Source organism: Stegostoma tigrinum, chromosome 17 (assembly GCF_030684315.1).
Source record: "Stegostoma tigrinum isolate sSteTig4 chromosome 17, sSteTig4.hap1, whole genome shotgun sequence".
NCBI lineage: Eukaryota > Metazoa > Chordata > Chondrichthyes > Orectolobiformes > Stegostomatidae > Stegostoma > Stegostoma tigrinum.
The window spans coordinates 31,076,955-31,095,779 of record NC_081370.1 but is presented as its reverse complement, the minus strand read 5'-3'; the positions used below and the strand labels follow the sequence as shown (position 1 = coordinate 31,095,779).

General features: G+C 40.8%; 1 protein-coding gene across 3 annotated transcripts; it reads right to left on the bottom strand.

The window, feature by feature from the left end:
• Positions 1–10,425: 10,425 nt before the first annotated feature.
• On the bottom strand, positions 10,426–17,902 carry calca (calcitonin/calcitonin-related polypeptide, alpha). Of its 3 annotated transcripts, none has more exons than XM_048545693.2 (5): positions 17,749–17,902; positions 16,403–16,492; positions 14,869–15,003; positions 12,126–12,304; positions 10,426–10,931 (listed from the first exon to the last, which is right to left on the bottom strand). In XM_048545693.2, exons 2-4 carry the CDS (start codon positions 16,486–16,488, stop codon positions 12,142–12,144), a joined length of 384 nt encoding a protein of 127 aa, XP_048401650.1. In that variant the 5' UTR covers positions 16,489–16,492; positions 17,749–17,902; the 3' UTR covers positions 10,426–10,931; positions 12,126–12,141. The 3 variants fall into 3 exon arrangements, with proteins under 3 accessions (XP_048401650.1, XP_048401652.1, XP_048401649.1); XM_048545695.2 differs by having other exon boundaries at positions 12,126–12,301; positions 17,749–17,900; XM_048545692.2 differs by lacking the exons at positions 10,426–10,931; positions 12,126–12,304 and adding an exon at positions 13,292–14,100 and having other exon boundaries at positions 17,749–17,882.
• Between the last annotated feature and the right edge of the window lie 923 nt (positions 17,903–18,825).

Sequence of the window (18,825 nt, the reverse complement as noted above, 5' to 3'; positions counted from 1 at the left end):
GTAAACCTTTCCTATTCATACACCCATCCAGATACCTTTTAAATATTGTAATTGAACCAGCATCCTTCACTTCCTCTGGAAGCTCATTCCACACGTGCACCGTCTTCTATTTGAAAATGTTGCCCCTTAGGTCCCTTTTAAATCTTTCCCCTCTCACCTTAAACTTATGCCCACTAGTTTTGGACTCCCTCACCCCGGGGAAAAAAACCTTGCTATTCACCCTCTCCATGTCCCTTATAATTTTATAAACTTCAATAAGGTCACCCCTTGTCTCTAATGCTCCTTGTAAATCTTTTCTGATCCCTTTCAAGTATCACAACTTCTTTCCAACAGCAGGGAGACCAGAATTGAATGCAGTATTCAAAAATTGGTCTAACCAATGTCCTGTACAGCCACAACATGACCTCCCAACTCCAATAATCAATGAACAAAAACAGAAGTGGCTGGAAAAGTTGGCAGCATCTGTGAAAAAAATATCAGAGTTAACGGTTCGTGTCTGGTGACCCTTCCTCAGAGCTGATGGTATCTGGCAAAAAGATGGCTTATGCTCAATGCACTGATCAATAAAGGCAGGAATACCAAATGTCTTCCTCACAATCTTATTTACCTTTGACTGCACTTTCATGAAACTATGAACCTTCACTCCAATGTCTCTTTGTTCAACAACACTCTCCAGGACCTTACCATTAAGTGCATATGTCCTGCCCTGATATGCCTTTACAAAATGCAGCAGCTCACATTTACCTAAACTAAATTCCATCTGCCATTCCTCAGCCCATTGACCCATCTGACCATGGTCCCATTGTACTCTGAAATAACCTGCTTCACTGTCCAATACACTTCCAATTTTGGTGTCATCTGCAAACTAACTAACCATGCCTCCTATGTTCACATCCAAATCATTTATATAAATGACAAAATGCAGTGGACCCAGCACCGATCCTTGGAGCACGGCACCAGTCACAGTCCTCCGGTCTGCTATCACACTGTATCTCCTACCTTTGAGCTGGTTCTGCATCCAAATGGCTAGTTCCCCCTGCATTCCATGTGATCTAACCTTGCTAACTAGCCTACAATTTAGAATCTTGTCAAACACCTTACTGAAGTCCATACATATCACATCCATTGCCCTGTCTCATCAATCTTCTTTGTTACTTCTTCAGAAAACTCATTCAAGTTAGTAAGATACGATTTCTCACGTACAAAGCCATGTTGATTATCCCTAATCATTCCGTGCCTTTCCAAATTCATGCAAATCCTGTCCCTTAGGATCTCCTCTGACAACTTGTCCACCACCATTATCAGCTTCATTAGTCAATAGTCCATGGCTTGTCCTCACCACCTTTCGTAAGTAGTGGCACAATGTTAGCCAACCTCCAGTCTTCCAGCACCTCCCCTGTGGCTAACAATGGTGCATATATCTCAGCAAGGGGCCCAGTAACCATTTCCCGAGCTTCCCACAAAGTTCTAGGGGCACACCTGATCAGGTCCTGGGGATTTATCCACCTTTATGCATTTTAAGATGCCCAGCACACCCTCCACTGTAATATGGGTATTTTTCAAGATGTTGCTATTTATTTCCCCAAGTTCTGTATCTTCCATATCCTTCTGCACAGCAGCACTGATGTAAAATGCTCATTTAGTACCTCTCCCATTTCCTGCAGTTCCACAACATAGATGGCCTTGCTGGTCTTCAAGGGGCCCTATTCTGTCCCTGGTTATTCTTTTGTCCTTAATGTATTTGTAGGACCCTTTGGTTTCTCATTAATCTTATTTGCCGAAACTATTTCATGTCCCTTTTTTGCCCTCCTGATTTCCCTCTTAAGTATACTAGTACTGCCTTTATACTCTTCCAGGGATTCACTCAATCTCTGCTGTCTATACTGGACATATTTCTTTTTGACCAAAGCCTCAATTTCTCTAGTCATCCAATATCCCTCACACCTACCAGCCTTGCTATTCACCTTAAGAGTACTAAGAATACTGTCCCTGGGCTCTCATTACCTTATTTTGAAGGCATCCCATTTTCTAGCTATCCTTTTACCTGTGAACATTGCCCCCAACCAATTTTGAATGTCGTATCAGAGATAATGGGAACTGCAGATGCTGGAGAATCCAAGATAACAAAGTGTGAAGCTGGATGAATACAGCAGGCCAAGCAGCATCTCAGGAGCACAGCTCCTGAGATGCTGCTTGGCCTGCTGTGTTCATCCAGCTCCACACTTTGTTATCTTCAATTTTGAATGTTCTTGCCTAATACCATCAAAACTGGCCCTCCTCCAATTTAGAACTTTAACTTTTAGATCTATCATTTTCCATCACTATTGTAAAACTGAAAGAATTATGATCACTGGCGCCTAGGGCTCCCCCATTAACACCTCAGACACCTGCCCTGCTTTATTTTCCTAAAGTAGGTCAAATTTTGCTCCTTTCCTAGTAACCACATCCACATACCAAATCATAAATTTTCCTTGTACACTCTTTACAAATTCCTCTCCATCCAAGCCTTTAACACCAGAGGGGTTCTAAGCACAATCCCAATTCGATGATCATCTTTTCTTATTTCTCTGTTCCACCAAATAACCTCCCTGGACTTACTCCCAGGAATATCCTCCTTAAGTATAACTGGAATGCTATCGCTAATCAAAAACACTGCCATCACTCCCCCTTACTACACCCATTCCCCCAACCTTTCTGTCCTTCCTATAGCATTGATACCATGGAACCTAAGCTGCCAGCCCTATCCATCCCTGAGCCACATCTCTGTAATTTCTATGATATCCCAGTCCCATGTTGCCAACCATGCCCTGACTTGATCTGCCTTAAATGTTAGACCTCTTGCATTGAAATAAATGCAATTTAATTTATCAGTCCTACCTCATTTTCTGCTATGTTCCTGCCTGCCCTGAGTGTTTGACTTGCTCCTTTTCCCAACTGTATCAATGCAAACTGATCCTCTTTTCTCACTATCTTCCTGGGCCCCATCCATTCTTACTCGTCTAAATCCTTCCAAGCAGCTCTAACAAATCTCCCTGTTAGTATACAAGTCCCACTCCAATTCAGGTGCAATCCGTCCTTCTTATACAGGTCACTTCTACCTCAGAAGTGATTCCAATGATAGAAAAATGTGAATCCTTCTCCTCTGCACCAGCCCCTCAGCCACACATTCATCTGCTCTATCCTCCTAATCCTGCTCTCACTAGCTCATGATACCAGGAGTAATCCAAATATTACTGCCCTCAAGGACCTACGTTTTAAATTCTTGCCTAAATTCCGATATTCTCTCCTCAGAAGTGCATCCTTTTCTCTTCCTATGTCATTAGTTCCAATGTGCACAGTATGAATAAATTGATTGATTTAAAATCCAACAAACCAATTACATCGTGGTCAATTTTATGTGTATGTTTTTAAATGCTTGTTTGATCTTGGGAACTTAAGAAATAGAAACAGGGGATACATCATTTAGTTTCTCAAGCCTTCACTGCCATTCGATAATGAATTATGTGATTGTGGCTGCAAATCCATTTTCCTGCCTCAACACCCACATTCTTGATTCCCATACCAGTTAAAAATCTAACTCCGACTTGAATATTGTCAATGATCCAGCTCGCTGAGGAAAAAATTTTTCAGCCTAATGACTCTCTGAGAGAAAAAATATCTTCTCATCTCCGTCATAAATGTGAGACCTCTTTAGCTGGAAATGTGTCATTTTAGAATAAATGGATCCACTCACTGGTCACAGTTTTTCTGCCTGTGCTTTAAATTTCTGAATCCTTATGCTGAATTCAAACACTCAAACTGCTTCCATGGGTCAATAGGACAGCAATTTAATAGCTGGGCTGCTTGCAATTCTACGAAAGGTCATCAACCCGAAACTGCAACTGGATTTCTCTCTCCACTTAGTGCTGTCAGACCTCATGGGTATTTGCAGGATTTTCAGTCTTCAAACACCCACAGAATTTTATTCCATCATCTGTCCTGAAATGCAAGGATTGCATGTATCGCAGTCAGTTAATTCTCATCAAGTTCATCGAAGTCATATTTCTGTAACAGCTTAATGGATTTTGCGTCCTGGTTGCGAAGCACCAAAACTACATCTTTATTATATGCATCTATAAAACGCTCCTATACAGCTGTCAGGTCAAACAGATATATGTATAGTGTTTTTCTTCCTTATGTACTGAAAATCCTGATGTTATAATACAAATTGGACTCAGGGCGACAAGCCTATTCTTTCCCTCAGATGCACTGAAAACATTATAACAGTGTACAATGCTGTGGCTAAATGCACACAGTGAAATAGGTTATTTATGAAATGACCTGACACAAATAACACACATTTATAAAGCACTTTTCATATTCTCAGGATGTCCCAGAGAGACTCATAGCCAATTATTGTTACTATGAAGTGTTGTCGGTGGATGCAATACTCATGAAGATCCATGAGATAAATGACTGACCAATCCTAGCTTCCATTGGATGATAAAGATTTGCCACAATGTCAAGTGTTTCCTCTGCTTCGTTCCAAAAAATGCCATGAGATTTCTTTTTTGTGTCAACCTCAATTGATGTCAATTCAAGATCTCACCTCAAAAGTCACATTTTAAGAGCTGCTGCAATGACTTAAAGTGTGTGCTGAAAGTAATGACAGTGAAAAGAGGCACCAGTTTTCAGTAACACAAAGCATTCTTACAGCAGGGAGGCCACTTGTGCAACTTTCAATATCCAGAAAAAAAATTGGCTTAAAAATGTGCATCCAATTCTCTCCAACAACATCTGAGGATTCACTTAACAGATTCATAAAATGACCACCTTCTAACGGAAATGCCTGTGATTCAAGGGATGGGGATGGGGGGGGGCAGCCAATTAGACGACATGTTAAGATCTTCTCAGAGTCTGACATTACTTTGCTATTTTCACATCCATGTTACACTTCAAAGCCAAAATTACTTTAACTTGCAACAAAATCTGTAAAAACAAACAATGAGACTATACCAGAGGAGATTTACTTCTGTGTTTTTAACACTGTAAGTTTCGTATCAGCACAAATGGAGCACTTATCCAATTTACAACAGCCCCTGCACAGACTTTGCCCGTAACATTAGCTGCCCATGGCAAGGAAGTGGCCTGGAACTGAGGAGGTGGGGCTTAGGGGCCAGGGACGCTGGGGTGAGGGGGGCAAAGGTGGGGGGGGAAGAGGGTGACACTGTCAAAGCAAAGTTCTGTGTAAGAGTTGCATGTAAGAGGATGTGTGCATAAGAGAATGAATAAGCTTGTGTGAGTGAGAGAGCAAGCATGTGTAAGGGAGACTAATTACATAAACCTGAGAGGTGTGTACGTGCGTGTGTGAGAGAGAGCGCGACTGTGTGTATGTGAGAGATTGAATGTGTGTGGGTCTATATGAGAATGTGTGATTGTGCCAGAGAGCATGTAAAACAGTCGTGAGCATGTGTGAAAGCACAAGTTTGTGAGATACAGCAAGTGTGTATGAGATAGGGTGTGTGTGCGCAAGTGAGTGAATGAGTTTGTGTTAAAGAGAGCAAGTGCAATGCAACAGAGAAAGTGACTGTGTGTAAAAGCATGTGCATGTGAGAGAATGATTGTGTATGCAAGAGACTGTCAACATGACAATGAGTGACTGTGTATGTTTGTACAAGAGTGTGCATCAGATAGTGACTGAGTGTGTTTGAGTGAGAGTTAGTGTCTGTGTGAGAGTTTGTATTTGTATGAGTAACAAACTGAGTTTATGTATGTGTGGGAGAGAATGCGTATGCAAGAAAGTCTGTGTGTGCACAAGAGGGTGACCAAATTTGAATGTGTGAACAAAAGAAATAGTGTTTATGTGAATGTGTGTGAGTGCAGACATTTGTAAGAGAGTGTGTGTGTGTGGAAGAATGTATGCGTGTGCAGGAGAATAAGAAAGTAAGAATATTTGTGTAAAAGTGAGTGATTTTGTGCATGAGAGTGTGTGTATGCATTTGCAAGAGAATGAATGTGTGTGTTTGTGTGTGAGAGTGTGTGTATGTGAGAGTGTGTGTAAAAGAATGTGTGTGTCTGTGTGTGTGAAAAAGTGAATCTGTGTGAAAGATTATGTGCATTTGTACGAGTGTGTGTGAGAAGGAACGTGTAAGAGAATGAGCGAGTATGCGTGAGTGTGTTGGGGGGAGAGAGAGCGATTGTGTTTCTCAAAGTGCGTGTGTGTGTGTGTGTGTGTGTGTGTGTGTGTGTGTGTGTGTGTGTGTGTGTGTGTGTGTGTGTGTGTGTGTAAGAAGTTATATGTGTGAGAGAAAGCATGAGTGCATTTGGTCTTTCCAATTGAACTCCATTTTACCTGCATCAATCTTTGAACCATTCTTTTAACTCCTTGACTTTGTTTCGCCTATGTAGTGGGTCAGGTAGTTTTGTTTTATTTAACCATTTTGTGGGATGTGGGTATCGCTGGCTGGCCAGTATAAATTGCCCATCCCTAGTGGCCCTTGAGAAGGTGGTGGCGAGCTGTCTTCTTGAAACACTGCAGTCCACCTGCTGTGGGTTGACCCACAATGCCACGAGGGAGGGAATTCCACGATTTTGACCAAGTGACAGTGAAGGAGCAGAGATATATTTCCAAGTCAGGATGCTGAGATGCTTGGAAGGGAACTTGAAGTTGATGGTGTTCCTATATATCTGCTGCCCTAACCTTCTAGATGGAAGCGATTGTGGGTTTGGAAGGTGCTCTGTAAAGATCTTTGGTGAATTTCTGCAGTGCATCTTTGTAGATAGCACACACTGCTGCTACTGAGTGTTGATGGTGGAGGAGTGGTCATTTATGGGTGCAGTACCATTCATTGGGCTACTTTGATGTGGATAGTGTCAAGCTTCTTAAGTGTTGTTGTGGCTGCACTCATTCTTGTGAGTGAAGAGTGTTCCAACACACTCCTAACTTGTGCCATGTAGATGGTGGATAGGCTCTGGGGAGTCACGAGGTGAGTTACTTGCCACAGTATTCTTAGCCTCTGACCTGCTCTTGTTGCCATTGCACTTACGTGGTGAGTCCAGCTGAGCTTCCTATCAATGATAACCCCCAGAATGTTGATAGTGGGGGATTCAGCAATGGCAACACTACTGAATGTTAAGGGGCAGTGTTACATTGTATTTGTTGGTGATGGCCATAGCCCGGCATTTATGCGGCACGAATACTACTTGCCACTTGTTAGCCCGAGCCTAGATATTGCCCAGATCTTGTTGTCTTTGAACACAGACTGCATGATTGTCTGACGAGTCACGAATGATACCGAACATTGCGCAATCATCAGTGAACATCCCCACTTCTGACCTTATGATGGAGGGAATGACATTGATGAAGCAGCGGAAGATGGTTGGGCCTAGGACACTACCCTGAGGAACTCCTGCAGAGATGTCCTGGAGCTGAGATGACTGACCTCCAACAGTCACAACCATCTGCCTATATGTTAGATATTACTCTAACCACTGGAGAGTGTTCCCCCTGATATCCATTGATTCCAGTTTTGCTCGGGCTCCCTGATGTCACATTCAGTCAAGTGCTGCCTTGATATCAAGGGCTGACGCTCTCACCTCACCTCTGGAAACCAGTTCTTTTGTCCATGTTTGAACCAAGGCTATAATGAGGTCAGGAGCTGAGTGGCCCTGGCAGAACCCAAACTGGGCCTCACTGAACAGGTTATTGCTGAACAGGTGCTGTTTGATAGCACTGCTGATGCAAAAGGATATAGATAGACTAACTGAATGGACAAAACCATGGCAAATGGATTGCAAACAAGTGTGAAGGTATCCATTTCGACAGTAAGTGAAAAGATCAGGGCTCTTTCTGGAAGGAATGAAGATAAAGAGGACGGATCTGAAGTTCCTCAACCTGAAAACATTTATTAAAGATGTGTTCACTCTTGACCTCATTGTTTACGCATGCTGCAGCAACAACACTTCAAGCATTCCGCCATCACTATAGTATTTCATTTATTAATTAATCATTTAAGATAGCTTGCTTGTTTTGCTTACTTTTTAATATTAAAACCACAACACTATCAAACTTGTACTTAATTAGCAATAGCAGAGTCCTAAATGAAAACCGAAGACCTTTGCTTAAAGGCTACAAATATTCAGTAATCCTATTCTCTGATCAGCTTCTTTCCCTGCATTCGCATCACACTGTCATTCATGACCTTACTCCATTGCTGACCCTGCTGTGAATCAGTCTCTTTATCCACATTTTTTATTCTATCCCACTCACATCTCACTCTGGAGAGTTTGTTATCTTTTTGCAGTGAAACCACCACTGCCCACATTGCCCCAAACCCCCAATTTGAAACAAATTCCTAGTTTCACTCACTTGGCCCTTATCTTACAGAGACAAAGTCTCCACTCACACCGTCCATGATCATACAGGTGAGATTGAGTTAGTATGTACATGTGTTTGTGACAAGACAGCATGTAAATGAGTGTTTATAGGGAGACTGTGTGTGTGTGTGTGTGTGTGTGTGTGTGTGTGTGTTGGGGTCTAGGGGGGAGAGTGAAAGAAATAGTGTGTGTGAACCCTGCAACTGTAAGCCAGATGCACATTGACCCTGCCCTCTCTTCTGTTTCCCAAAATTTATCCACAAAACGGGCTGAGAGAAGACAAACACCCGATCTGAAAGGCAACCCGCTTCCAACTCCATTTTAGTATGATTTCCAACGAGGTCAAATTACAGTGTATGTCATCAGAAATGAACACAAAGTCAGTGCCAGTTAAGCCTACTGTAGCTCAGCAATCCTTCTAATATTCTTCCCTGTTATTCAGAACTTAGAGTTGATTCTGACTCTCTCTGTTTCCTAACCAAGGCGGTAATCTTTTCATAGTTGCATCTTCTGTTTGCCATCTTATCAATGGCCATTTTTATTAACTACTCATTTATTTAAATTATCACTTTACCATTGTGGAATTGACTTCTTAAAGTATGCTCTCTGTTGTGCCAAGCCTAATGTTCCTGAAATTTGCTCCCGACCCGCTGCACCACCTACACACCAGAGGTCAAGAAACCCCCTTTCTTTCCCCCATGCAAAAATTTAGACTACCCTGTTGAAAACTTTCTTTAGTTTGCTGATTTGTTCAAAAAGGAAAACAAAATATATCATAAGATATTTCTAACCTTCAGTGCTTCCCAATCCTACCTAAAGAACTTTGTAAGCATTGTAGTACTTTTGAAAGTGGAAAATTGACTGCAGATTGTCATGCCCAGTAATGTAATGTGACCAGATAATCACTTTTTGCGAGCATGGTTGAGGGACTCTCCTGCTTCTCTCTGAAATTGTGCCTGGGTTATTCAATAACCACCTAGGAGGACTAGAAGGGCCTTACTTTAAGATATCAAATGAAAAACACTTCTTCTTAAAGTGGAGCACTTCATCAAACCTGCACTAGATGATCAGCATAGATTAACCATGGCTATCACTTGCTTAATGAAATATCAAGCACCAATGTACAATTGTGGGATACTGTAAGCATTTGAAACCATGGTATTCAAACTAACTTCACTAGATCGAGGTGGATGGTATTGCCCACAGTTCTGAAACTCAGGTGGATTCTGCCCTGGTATTTCAGAGGGGATGGTTCTGGTCACCCTGCTTTAGGAAAGATTAAACTTGAAAGTGTACAGAAAACGTTTACAAGGATGTTGCTGGGAATGGCAGGTGTAAGTTATAGAAAAAGGCTAAATAGGCCAGGGCTTTGTCCCTGGAGTACCAGAAGCTGAGAGGTGATATTATACAGGTTTATAATAGCTTGAGGGGCATTGATAGGGTGAATGACCAAGGCTTTTTTTCCTAGGGTTGGGTGTTCCAAAATTAGAGTGCATATGTGTAAGGTAAGAGGGATAAGATTTAAAACAGACCTAAGGGGTAACTTTTTCACGCAGAAGGCAGTGTGTGTATGGAACAAGTTGCCAGAGGAAGCTGTGTAGGCGGGTAAAATGACAATATTTAAAAGGAGTCTGTATGGGCATATGAATATTAAGGGTTTAGAGGGATACGGGCCAAAAGCTGGCAAATGGGACTAGGTCGGATTGGGATGTCTAGAAGGTGTGATTGAGTCAGATCCAAGGGTTTGCTCCATACTGTACAACTCTATGGCTCTATGCGACTGACCCATTGACTGCAAATGTAAAATTATATTTTTTTTGTTATTAGTAAGGCCACCCTATTGCCTTAATATTTGTGATGAACTGGAAGTAAATGTTATCTCTAGGGGAGGAAGGCGAATATTGTTGTTTGTTCCAGAAATGTCCCTTTCTTTTGTCTATGGGAGTTAATGAGGGAAGTCTGCCCACCACTATAGCTAACTCAAAATAAAGCTTCTTTTCCTCCAAACAGTTTCGTCCAATAAAAGTATCGTGACGTCAATGTATCGAAAATATTTTTTTATCTTGCAGATTTCACAATTGATACAATATTTAAGATGTCATTAATATACTGTACAATCATGTAATTTATAGCGTTTAACATCAAGGCACAACACAAAGTATATTACATACATGCCTTGTTAGGCCACATTTACTATCTCCCCGAGATACTGAAGAGTGCTGTCGAGACTAAGTTCTAACAGCACAGAGCTGGAAGTCACGTTGCACATTGTGCCCAAGCGTCGTTAGAATTTATATACCATCACTTTATTTCAAATATAATTGGATAGAAAACTTGATGAAATGTAAAAGTCAAGTCTTGCCGCACATTACATTTAGGAAGAGCTTTACGTAAATAATATGGAAGATGGGGAAAAGAGGAAAAGACCAGTTGAGTTTGGACTGTAACGTTTCGACGATGTGAAGTAAACATTTCCAATCGTTATTGTTCTCCGTGCTTCTGCTATGAAGGAAGCGAGCCAAGCAACATCTAATCAGGAGAGAAAGAACTTTGCCTCGTCAGTTACTGCTGTCTGCCTGCAAAACACAAAATGTACAGGAGACTCAGGACATTCAGGATATGACCAGTCTTTTCTGAATACATTACCCAGTTTCGAGTTACAGCTTTTTTTTTCACAAATACAATAAAAGTATAACAATACACAGAGATAACAAGTGTAGAGCTGGATGAACACAGCAGACCAAGCAGCAAGGGAGCAGGAAGGCTGATGTTTCGGGCCTAGACGAAAAATGAAGAATTTTTCTAGAGGTCTAGGCCCAAAACGTCAGTCTTCCTGTTCTCTGATGCTGCTCGGCCTGCTGTGTTCATCCAGCTCTACACCTTGTTATCTCAGATTCTCCAGCATCTGCAGTTCCAACTATCTCTATAACAATACACAGTTCATTTTACAACCTCCCTACTAGCTGCACTCTGTTATTTTCAGGTTGGACTTGTGACTATAACCAATGTATGGAAAGTTAGAGGAAGAATTCACGTGTGTTAAAATACTTTATGGTCATCGTGTGTTTAAACAGGCATTTAAAGTATCCCTAAATAATTAATGTGGGGTGAACATTTTTACTGAAAAGGAGGGTGTAGTTTGTATCTATGATTGTTACATACACAAAAATACACACAGCGAATTAAAAATGCAATTTCATTGACTCGATTCAACTTGCAGTTGATAATCCCTATCTCAACAATAGGTCATGAATATTTGACGTAAAGTAATGGCTTAAAGGGAAATACTGCCTCCTGACAAGGAACATGCTGTTTTGTAAATGCAGCAGAGAAAGATTTGGATTAAATTGGGGATTTCCTGCGTAATTGGTTGAAGATTAGTTTAACTGATGTGTTAGGTGTCTGAATAAACAGTAATAAACATTAGCGCAGCCCTTATAACTTACACAACGGTGGGCTTATGATTGGAATCAATAAATGTACTGAATAAACTTTTTTTTAAGTTAATTTAGATAGGGATGCACAAAATAATCCTCTAAGGCGCTTCTTTACGCCATGTCTGTAATTGAGTTGATACATTCAGTTAAAACATCGAATCGGCGAAGTACTTAACAACTGCAAGGTTTGACATAAAGGCGTGGACTGTTTCATGTGAGCCGGAATAGCTGCTGTTAAGGTGCAACAGGATGATTAAGATCAAAGTAATCCTCTATTCGCACAAGAAAAATACTAATACCATGTTGACTAACAGGTGAGAAGCAGTTCATTACCAGATCCCTGGATTTTCTACATCTGAGCGTTTCTTCTTCGCCTTCCGAAGGCATTGGCCCCCACGTCGGTCGGGACGAAGTCGCTGTTGCCCATTCCTCCGGTCCGGCTGAGGAAGTCAGCCAGGCGGTGAGTCGCACAAGTGGCTGTCTTGCAGGCTCTCTTCTCCAAGGGAATGCTGCTTCACAGACGGAAACAAAAACACCTCTCAGGTTAAATCGACAGCCCATGGGACAAAACATTAAGCTTTTCCCTCCAATCATTTGTTGCTGAAAGACCTGGTGTCTAGGTATGTTAGAAAGCACGGGAACAGGCCACTCGTCGGCCTGTTCCTCCAATCCTTCTGCACCTATCCCTTTTGGAATATCCTAATGTATCTTTCTACCATGTGCATTTTGGTTTTCCTTAAAAGCAATTCTGCTGTCACCACTTAACTGGCCTAGATGCATGAATGTATATTGTCCAGAAGTCACACGGCTGCTGGCATTGATGCCGGGAATGTTACTCAGTGCTGACGTGATGAGAATGCTTAATGTACTCTCAGCAGCAAAAAGATGCGATTTCCATTTCTACTAAAGTTGCTTTCTACATTGAACGTACGTCAGTCGGTGGCTTCTGGCCACAGACCTGGGACTTTAAAAGAGACCGCAAATGCCACAGCATTGCTATCAGAGTCAAAGGGACACAAGAATGTAGAAACAAATAAGATAATGACAGTACCGTGGGAAAGAAACAGAAATATCTACCGAGGAAAATAATGACAATATTGAGTTACAAAATGTAATCTTTCCTAATTGAAATGGATACGCTGCAGTCAGTCAAAAATGCTTGAAATTGCAAGCTGCAATTTCCATTTCAGTGGTCAAGTATGTCTGGAATCTGATCCATTTGCCAAATTACGGGAAGAACGTGCTAGAGCTTGTGCCGTTCTGAGAGCTTTCAGATTTTAATTCCCCCAGCCTGATGTGGGCAGCACCGCAAGAGCTTCATTTGTGGCCACGGAGCAGGATCCTTTTACTGGGAAGGGTCAACGTTGGATGACACACCTTACAAAGAAAAAAAACCTTCCTTTTTTTCCCCCGTATCAAAGAATTAGAAAACCCTGTTTGATAAATGATTTCAAATGTGGATTCATTTAACGTTTAAAAAAAACGCTTAGTGAACCAAGTTGAAGAGGAGAATGCCTTGAAGTTTTGCCTTTATTAGAGCAATCAGTACATCATCTAAACGTTGCAATGAGTATTGGATCAATTGTCTTTTTTTAATTTTCACTGAATATAGTTACTTATAGCTATCCAATTGCAATTAAACATTATACATGACGGAAGGAAACTGTCCTTTGACCTTTAGAAATATCTAATTCACCAAAAACAGAGGTAGCTTTTGGATATTTATAAAGTTTCTCATTTCAGAAATGATAATGTGAAAGAGTGAAACTTCTGCGTTAATTATTAAAGTCATTTCATCTTGAACCCTTGAGTCTAACACATAATAGGAAAAAATGTTCCAGGTAGAAAAATAAGTTTATTGAAAAAAGACCCATGTTATGCACGAAGAAGCATTCATTTAATGACACACTGTTTGGCGCAGAAGGCAGTAAAACTCTAATGAAAAAAAATCAGTTTTAAAGCTAAAACTATAATAACGGCCAATACACTGTACTAATTTATGTCCATGTCTAGAATTCTTCGTCAAAAATTGAGATGGAAAAGAAACATAGCACTTAATCAGGCTGTTTATCATTCAAGCATTTAAGATTCATGCAACACAACAAACGATTAGTTGCTTTCAAGTGGCTCTCCGTAGTTTGAATAGCGTTCGTTTTCCAGCTCGGTGAGAATGTTCCTTTTCTTGCCAGGAGTTGTCGCTCCTACGTCAGTGCGCTGGATGGTTTGTAATTTGTGCAACTCCTGGGACAACTTTCCCACCACACAAGTGCTCAGACCCGTGCACCGTTTGACAATGGGTCTATCCAAGCTGCAGAAAAAGAACATGCAAAAAAAATCTCATAATAACGCATGCGGGGTCATGCATGTATTGTATGTTCCATGTAACTACAAGCCATTGTTACATGCAAAATTATCTATACTGAGAAATGATTATTCACAGTTGAATGCTGTATACTCGTTATTGCATCAAGGTGTCTTGCAAAAAGGATGGCCATGCACTTTTCGTCGGTTCGAAAAATAGAATAACAGCTTTGTTCCAAAGCCTACTCATGCATTTTGAACCAGTGCTGAAATAAAACCGGCTTTATATATTTTTTTAAATTAACATGCATAACGTTTGCACCCTATCAAGCATGATTTCATACTTGTTCCTGTAATTTGCAGGCAAAACGACTTTTCCATCATTCTTTTCCCATGCAAGGGCAAGACAGAACTGAACTTTTCTTTAATAGAGCATGTCGCTTATTGAAAACATACCTTTTGATCCCAATCTTCCTTTTAAAATAATCTATTGATTTTCCTCAAAATTTCAAAACCATTTTGACGTTTTATATCAGATAATTCTGGGTGGTTCACGGGAAAACAAATTAATTGAATATTATTTACCAAGACTGTTTATATTAGAAAACAATATCTCTGCACTTTTCCAATCTACATCTGAAAGAAGTGACTCCACGTTTAAAGCAAATTTGTAAACATGTTCTTTGTATTATTTAACAAGTATTAAGTCTCATACAATATCACTGAACCATATCCAGGACCCTTCACTGCAATCCAAATATATGCGTTCCCTTACCTGTTGGCATCGGGTACTTCTTGTTCCAGTTCTTCTGCCATCATTTGAACGAATTCTTTAACGAGCGCATTCAGTAGTCGTCGAACTTCGTAATCATTGAGCGCCACCCTGTCTGAAGCTGACTCCAGCACAGATCTAAATCAAAGCCTCACAATGAGTACGGACTGTTTTTCTATACAAGTCAATAAATGATCATTCGCCATTCCATTGTCGCTAAAGGTATAAAAGCCAGGACTTCTGTGCAGTTCTAACTGATGATGTAGGACTCAGACCACCATAATTACCACCCTGAGCGTTAAATCACTTCAAGAGACGGGACTTGTTTCTGTTGACCCGGTCATGGCACCAGCAGTGTTTGATTTATAACTACTAAATTCAGCCTTGGCTCAATGGGACATTGTCCCGCTGACTCAGCGTTCAAGCTTCATTCCAGAGAATGGAAAGCATACTGGCTGTCACTCTAGTGCAGGAGTCACTACAAGAAGTGTTGTCTTTGCAGTCAGAGATTGCCCCTTCTGTCCTAAAACGGCAAGTGCTGGAGAAACACAACAGAATTGACGAGGGGGCACTGGACAGGAAACACTTACTGTTTCTCTGTACAGATATTGCCAGACCTGCTGAGTTTCTCCAGAAATTCCTGTTTTCACTTTAGAACTCCAATATCCGCAGTTCTTGGTTTTTGTCATTTTGGGTGATTTTTTTTTAAATCGCTTATCGCTCAATCAACATCTCCAAAATCAAGCTTATCTAATTATTTATCTTCTTGCCGTCTGTGAATTCCTGCTGCTTCCGAATTTGGCTGCTCTTTTCCCTACATTATGATAGTGATTAGTCTTCAAGAGTACTTCACTGGAAGTAAAATTTTGTAAGACACCTCGTCATGTGAGAAATTTAATCTACATGCTTTTTTTGCTGCCTGTAAACTTAAATCCATGAAGTAGTCATGATATATCTGCATATTTTAAGTTCCCGCAAAACCAATGCCTCAACTTTCTTTTTCATCTCGACTGTTTTCTTGTTTCCAGAATTCCACGTCATATTCAATCAACAAGAACAGGATTTGCTGGAATAACACAGCAGATCTAGCAGCATCTGTGGTGAGAAAACAGAGTTAACGTTTCGAGTCCAGTGAGACTTCCTCAGAACTGCAAAGTCCAGACTCTGTTTTCCCTCCACAGGTGCCGCCAGACCTGCTGAGTCTCTCCAGTAATTTCTGTGTCAGATCTTCAACATTCGCAGTTCTTTGTTTTATTTTAGTTTTCTTCCTTGCCGCTTTTCAGAGACGATAAACCGCCAATAAAACAGTGCAAATATTACATACTATTACTGTGAGCATTAACCCGAACAAGCGAACAACGTTAATTTGATCTTCCTAGTTTCGGATTGTGTTGACTGCATCTGACTCAACACTCCGCGGGCAACTAAATTAAGGATTATTATTGATTGTGTGTGATCAGAAAATGCTGCTAATGTCCATTGGCATCCGATTAACACTACGAGAGAAAATGCAGAATGTAGTACTTATTGTGCCTACCTGAGAGGAACTGCATGGGAACGGTTTATCTGACATACAAAAACAGCACAAACCACAAAGAAAGCGGAGATCTTCAGCAGAACCATGTTTCTGAAGGCAAGACAAAAAAGCACGATTACCCAAACCATAGAGCATCGTACTGCAGCTCTCGAAGTATCACTCCAGAGCGCCTCCCCAAGGCACTTCAGCAAATGACATGTGCTGCGTTTCCTCCCCTTTTCGAGGGCTGAAACGCGAAATTGTAGGATTGATAGCCAACATAACAAAAAAGTGAAAAAAACACTGAACAGAAAAGATAACGGTAATAAACCTAAAAGGTATTGGTATCCAAATTGGATAAAATCAGAATCTGGGCAGAAATATGCAAGAATTATTGCTCAATCGATAAAATTTGACAGCACTCGAACTACCCAGTTAGGTAATGGATTGTGTAATGAATTATCAATGCTGCCGATGGCATTAGAGTTCAGCTTTAAGCACCTAAAAGTTCAACTGAATGATGACACGGCTGTCATCGTGGCTTATTGGACTAATGATTTACTCAAAATCGACCACGGCCACAATTTAGCCATGACTGATCTACAATGACTGGTTTGCGACTTCATTCGGAAGAGCGACATGCTCGATATCCCACTCAGGAGAAAAAAAACAGCCGTAAGAAATAACTATCGATGGGGAAATAAGTACGAAAGATTCTTGCCAAAATTGTTTTACAAATCTATACATAATTAAATCTTGCAATGCCTTATCTTTCAATGCGGCGTTTTGCTAAATCTAACTTAGGCAATATACATACTTCTAAACAAAAACAGCAGTTGCTGGAAAAGCTCAGCAGGCCTGGCAACATCTGTGAAGAAAAATCAGTTAACGTTTCGGACCCTTTATGAAGGCTGAGCTTTTCCAGCAACTTCTGTTGTTGTTTCTGACTTACAGCATCCGCAGTTCTTTCGGTTGTTACCCATACATAGAGTTTTCTACATTGGTCTTGGATCAAATAGACTGATACAAGTTATTTCCAAAGGACTAACGAAAACAAAGCAAATCTTATGCTACATAAAAAGGAAGTATGCAATCGAAATTCTTGGCAGCATCATAACGTTTGCAGAGAAACATATTGGTGAATAAAAGCTAATGTAACTGGTATATTGACGTTTCTCTCGTTATAAGCAAAGTTAAATGTAAAAACATTGATTTCCAGACTACCCGGTATTAATTAAAACACACCAAAGTTTCGGTGGAATATGCAGACAATTAACATGCAGCAAAGTAAAGGAGTGTACGCAAAATAGCGAACGTCGTTGACACAGCTTTATGGAGAACTATATAAACGACTTGCATCCTCTTACCTTTATGATTCACAAAGCAAGTTTCTTCTTTAACTTAGCTTTTTTAACTCTGGTACTGTTGGCTGCTGAGCGTCCATCCTTTTATATCCAGCGTTGCCGGCTCTTTGTTGTTCAGTGAGTGGGTGTACGTTCGTCAACAAGCTGCCAATCATAAATCTAAACTGCAGCAAAGTGCCAATCCGCGGGGGCCAGCCGCCTCGCCCCGCTCATGACGCTGTCGTTCCCCGGCGCTTCATTCACAAAGTTGCCTCTCACGTGACCGGTCGGTCCAGGTTTACTTGCATTGAGGTCATTTAGCGTAAAGCAAATCAGACGATTAATGGACAGTCTAGAAAATCATCTCGATCAATTAGTGTTTTATGGTTACTAAAAATGTAACATTACGTGACTCCTAAATGCCAAGAGTCTGCTTGGTCGGCAAAGAAAGCAAAGGCTGGTCACTTTGCACAGAGCGACATCTGCTGCTGAATTCATCCAGTACAGCGGCGTAAATCTGCCGCATCGAACTCCATGGGCAATTACAGTATATACAGTAGTACTTGCCTCGCTGTACTTCCAAATACAAAATTTCATAAGGATTTGATCAAGACATGTTAAAAATGGGTAAATACTTTTCCCGTTTTTGTGTAAATTGTATGCTGTAAATTACAACAAACGCTGCAGCCAGCCCAGCAACAATTTATTTTTATGGTTGCATTTTGTTCAACTAAATGCCCGGGTAAAAATAAAGTGAGGAACAAGTTTAATTCTGATGTCACAGTGCTTTAATATCAATTCCATTTTGCACCAATTCAGAAGCACAACGATTTTAGAAGTCTGTGCCGGGTGCAGTAAAGTTTGTATGTGGGCTTTGCCCTGTAAAACTAGCGGTGAATGTGTCATCAGGCTGTCATTTCTAGCGTGCACCTAACGAAAAACAACGGGCAGGTCGAAATAGAGCAACTCTTCGGCGCTAAAAATGTTTTTCATATTCTTTGGGAGAATTTGAATGTGGTTTCGCTTTGAAAAGTATTGGATGATGTTCAGCTTTAGTGAAGCCGAGACTGTCGTGTAACTTAATAACTCACCAGCGAAAAT

Bases quoted from the DNA above. Each gene is read 5' to 3' on its own strand.
- calca (XM_048545692.2), bottom strand. From the start codon at position 16,488: ATGGTTCTGCTGAAGATCTCCGCTTTCTTTGTGGTTTGTGCTGTTTTT. The intron at 15,004-16,402 runs GTAGGCACAATA...GCTTTGATTTAG, and splicing joins TCCCATGCAGTTCCTCTCAG to ATCTGTGCTGGAGTCAGCTT. The intron at 14,101-14,868 runs GTAAGGGAACGC...CTTTTTCTGCAG, and splicing joins GAAGTACCCGATGCCAACAG to CTTGGATAGACCCATTGTCA.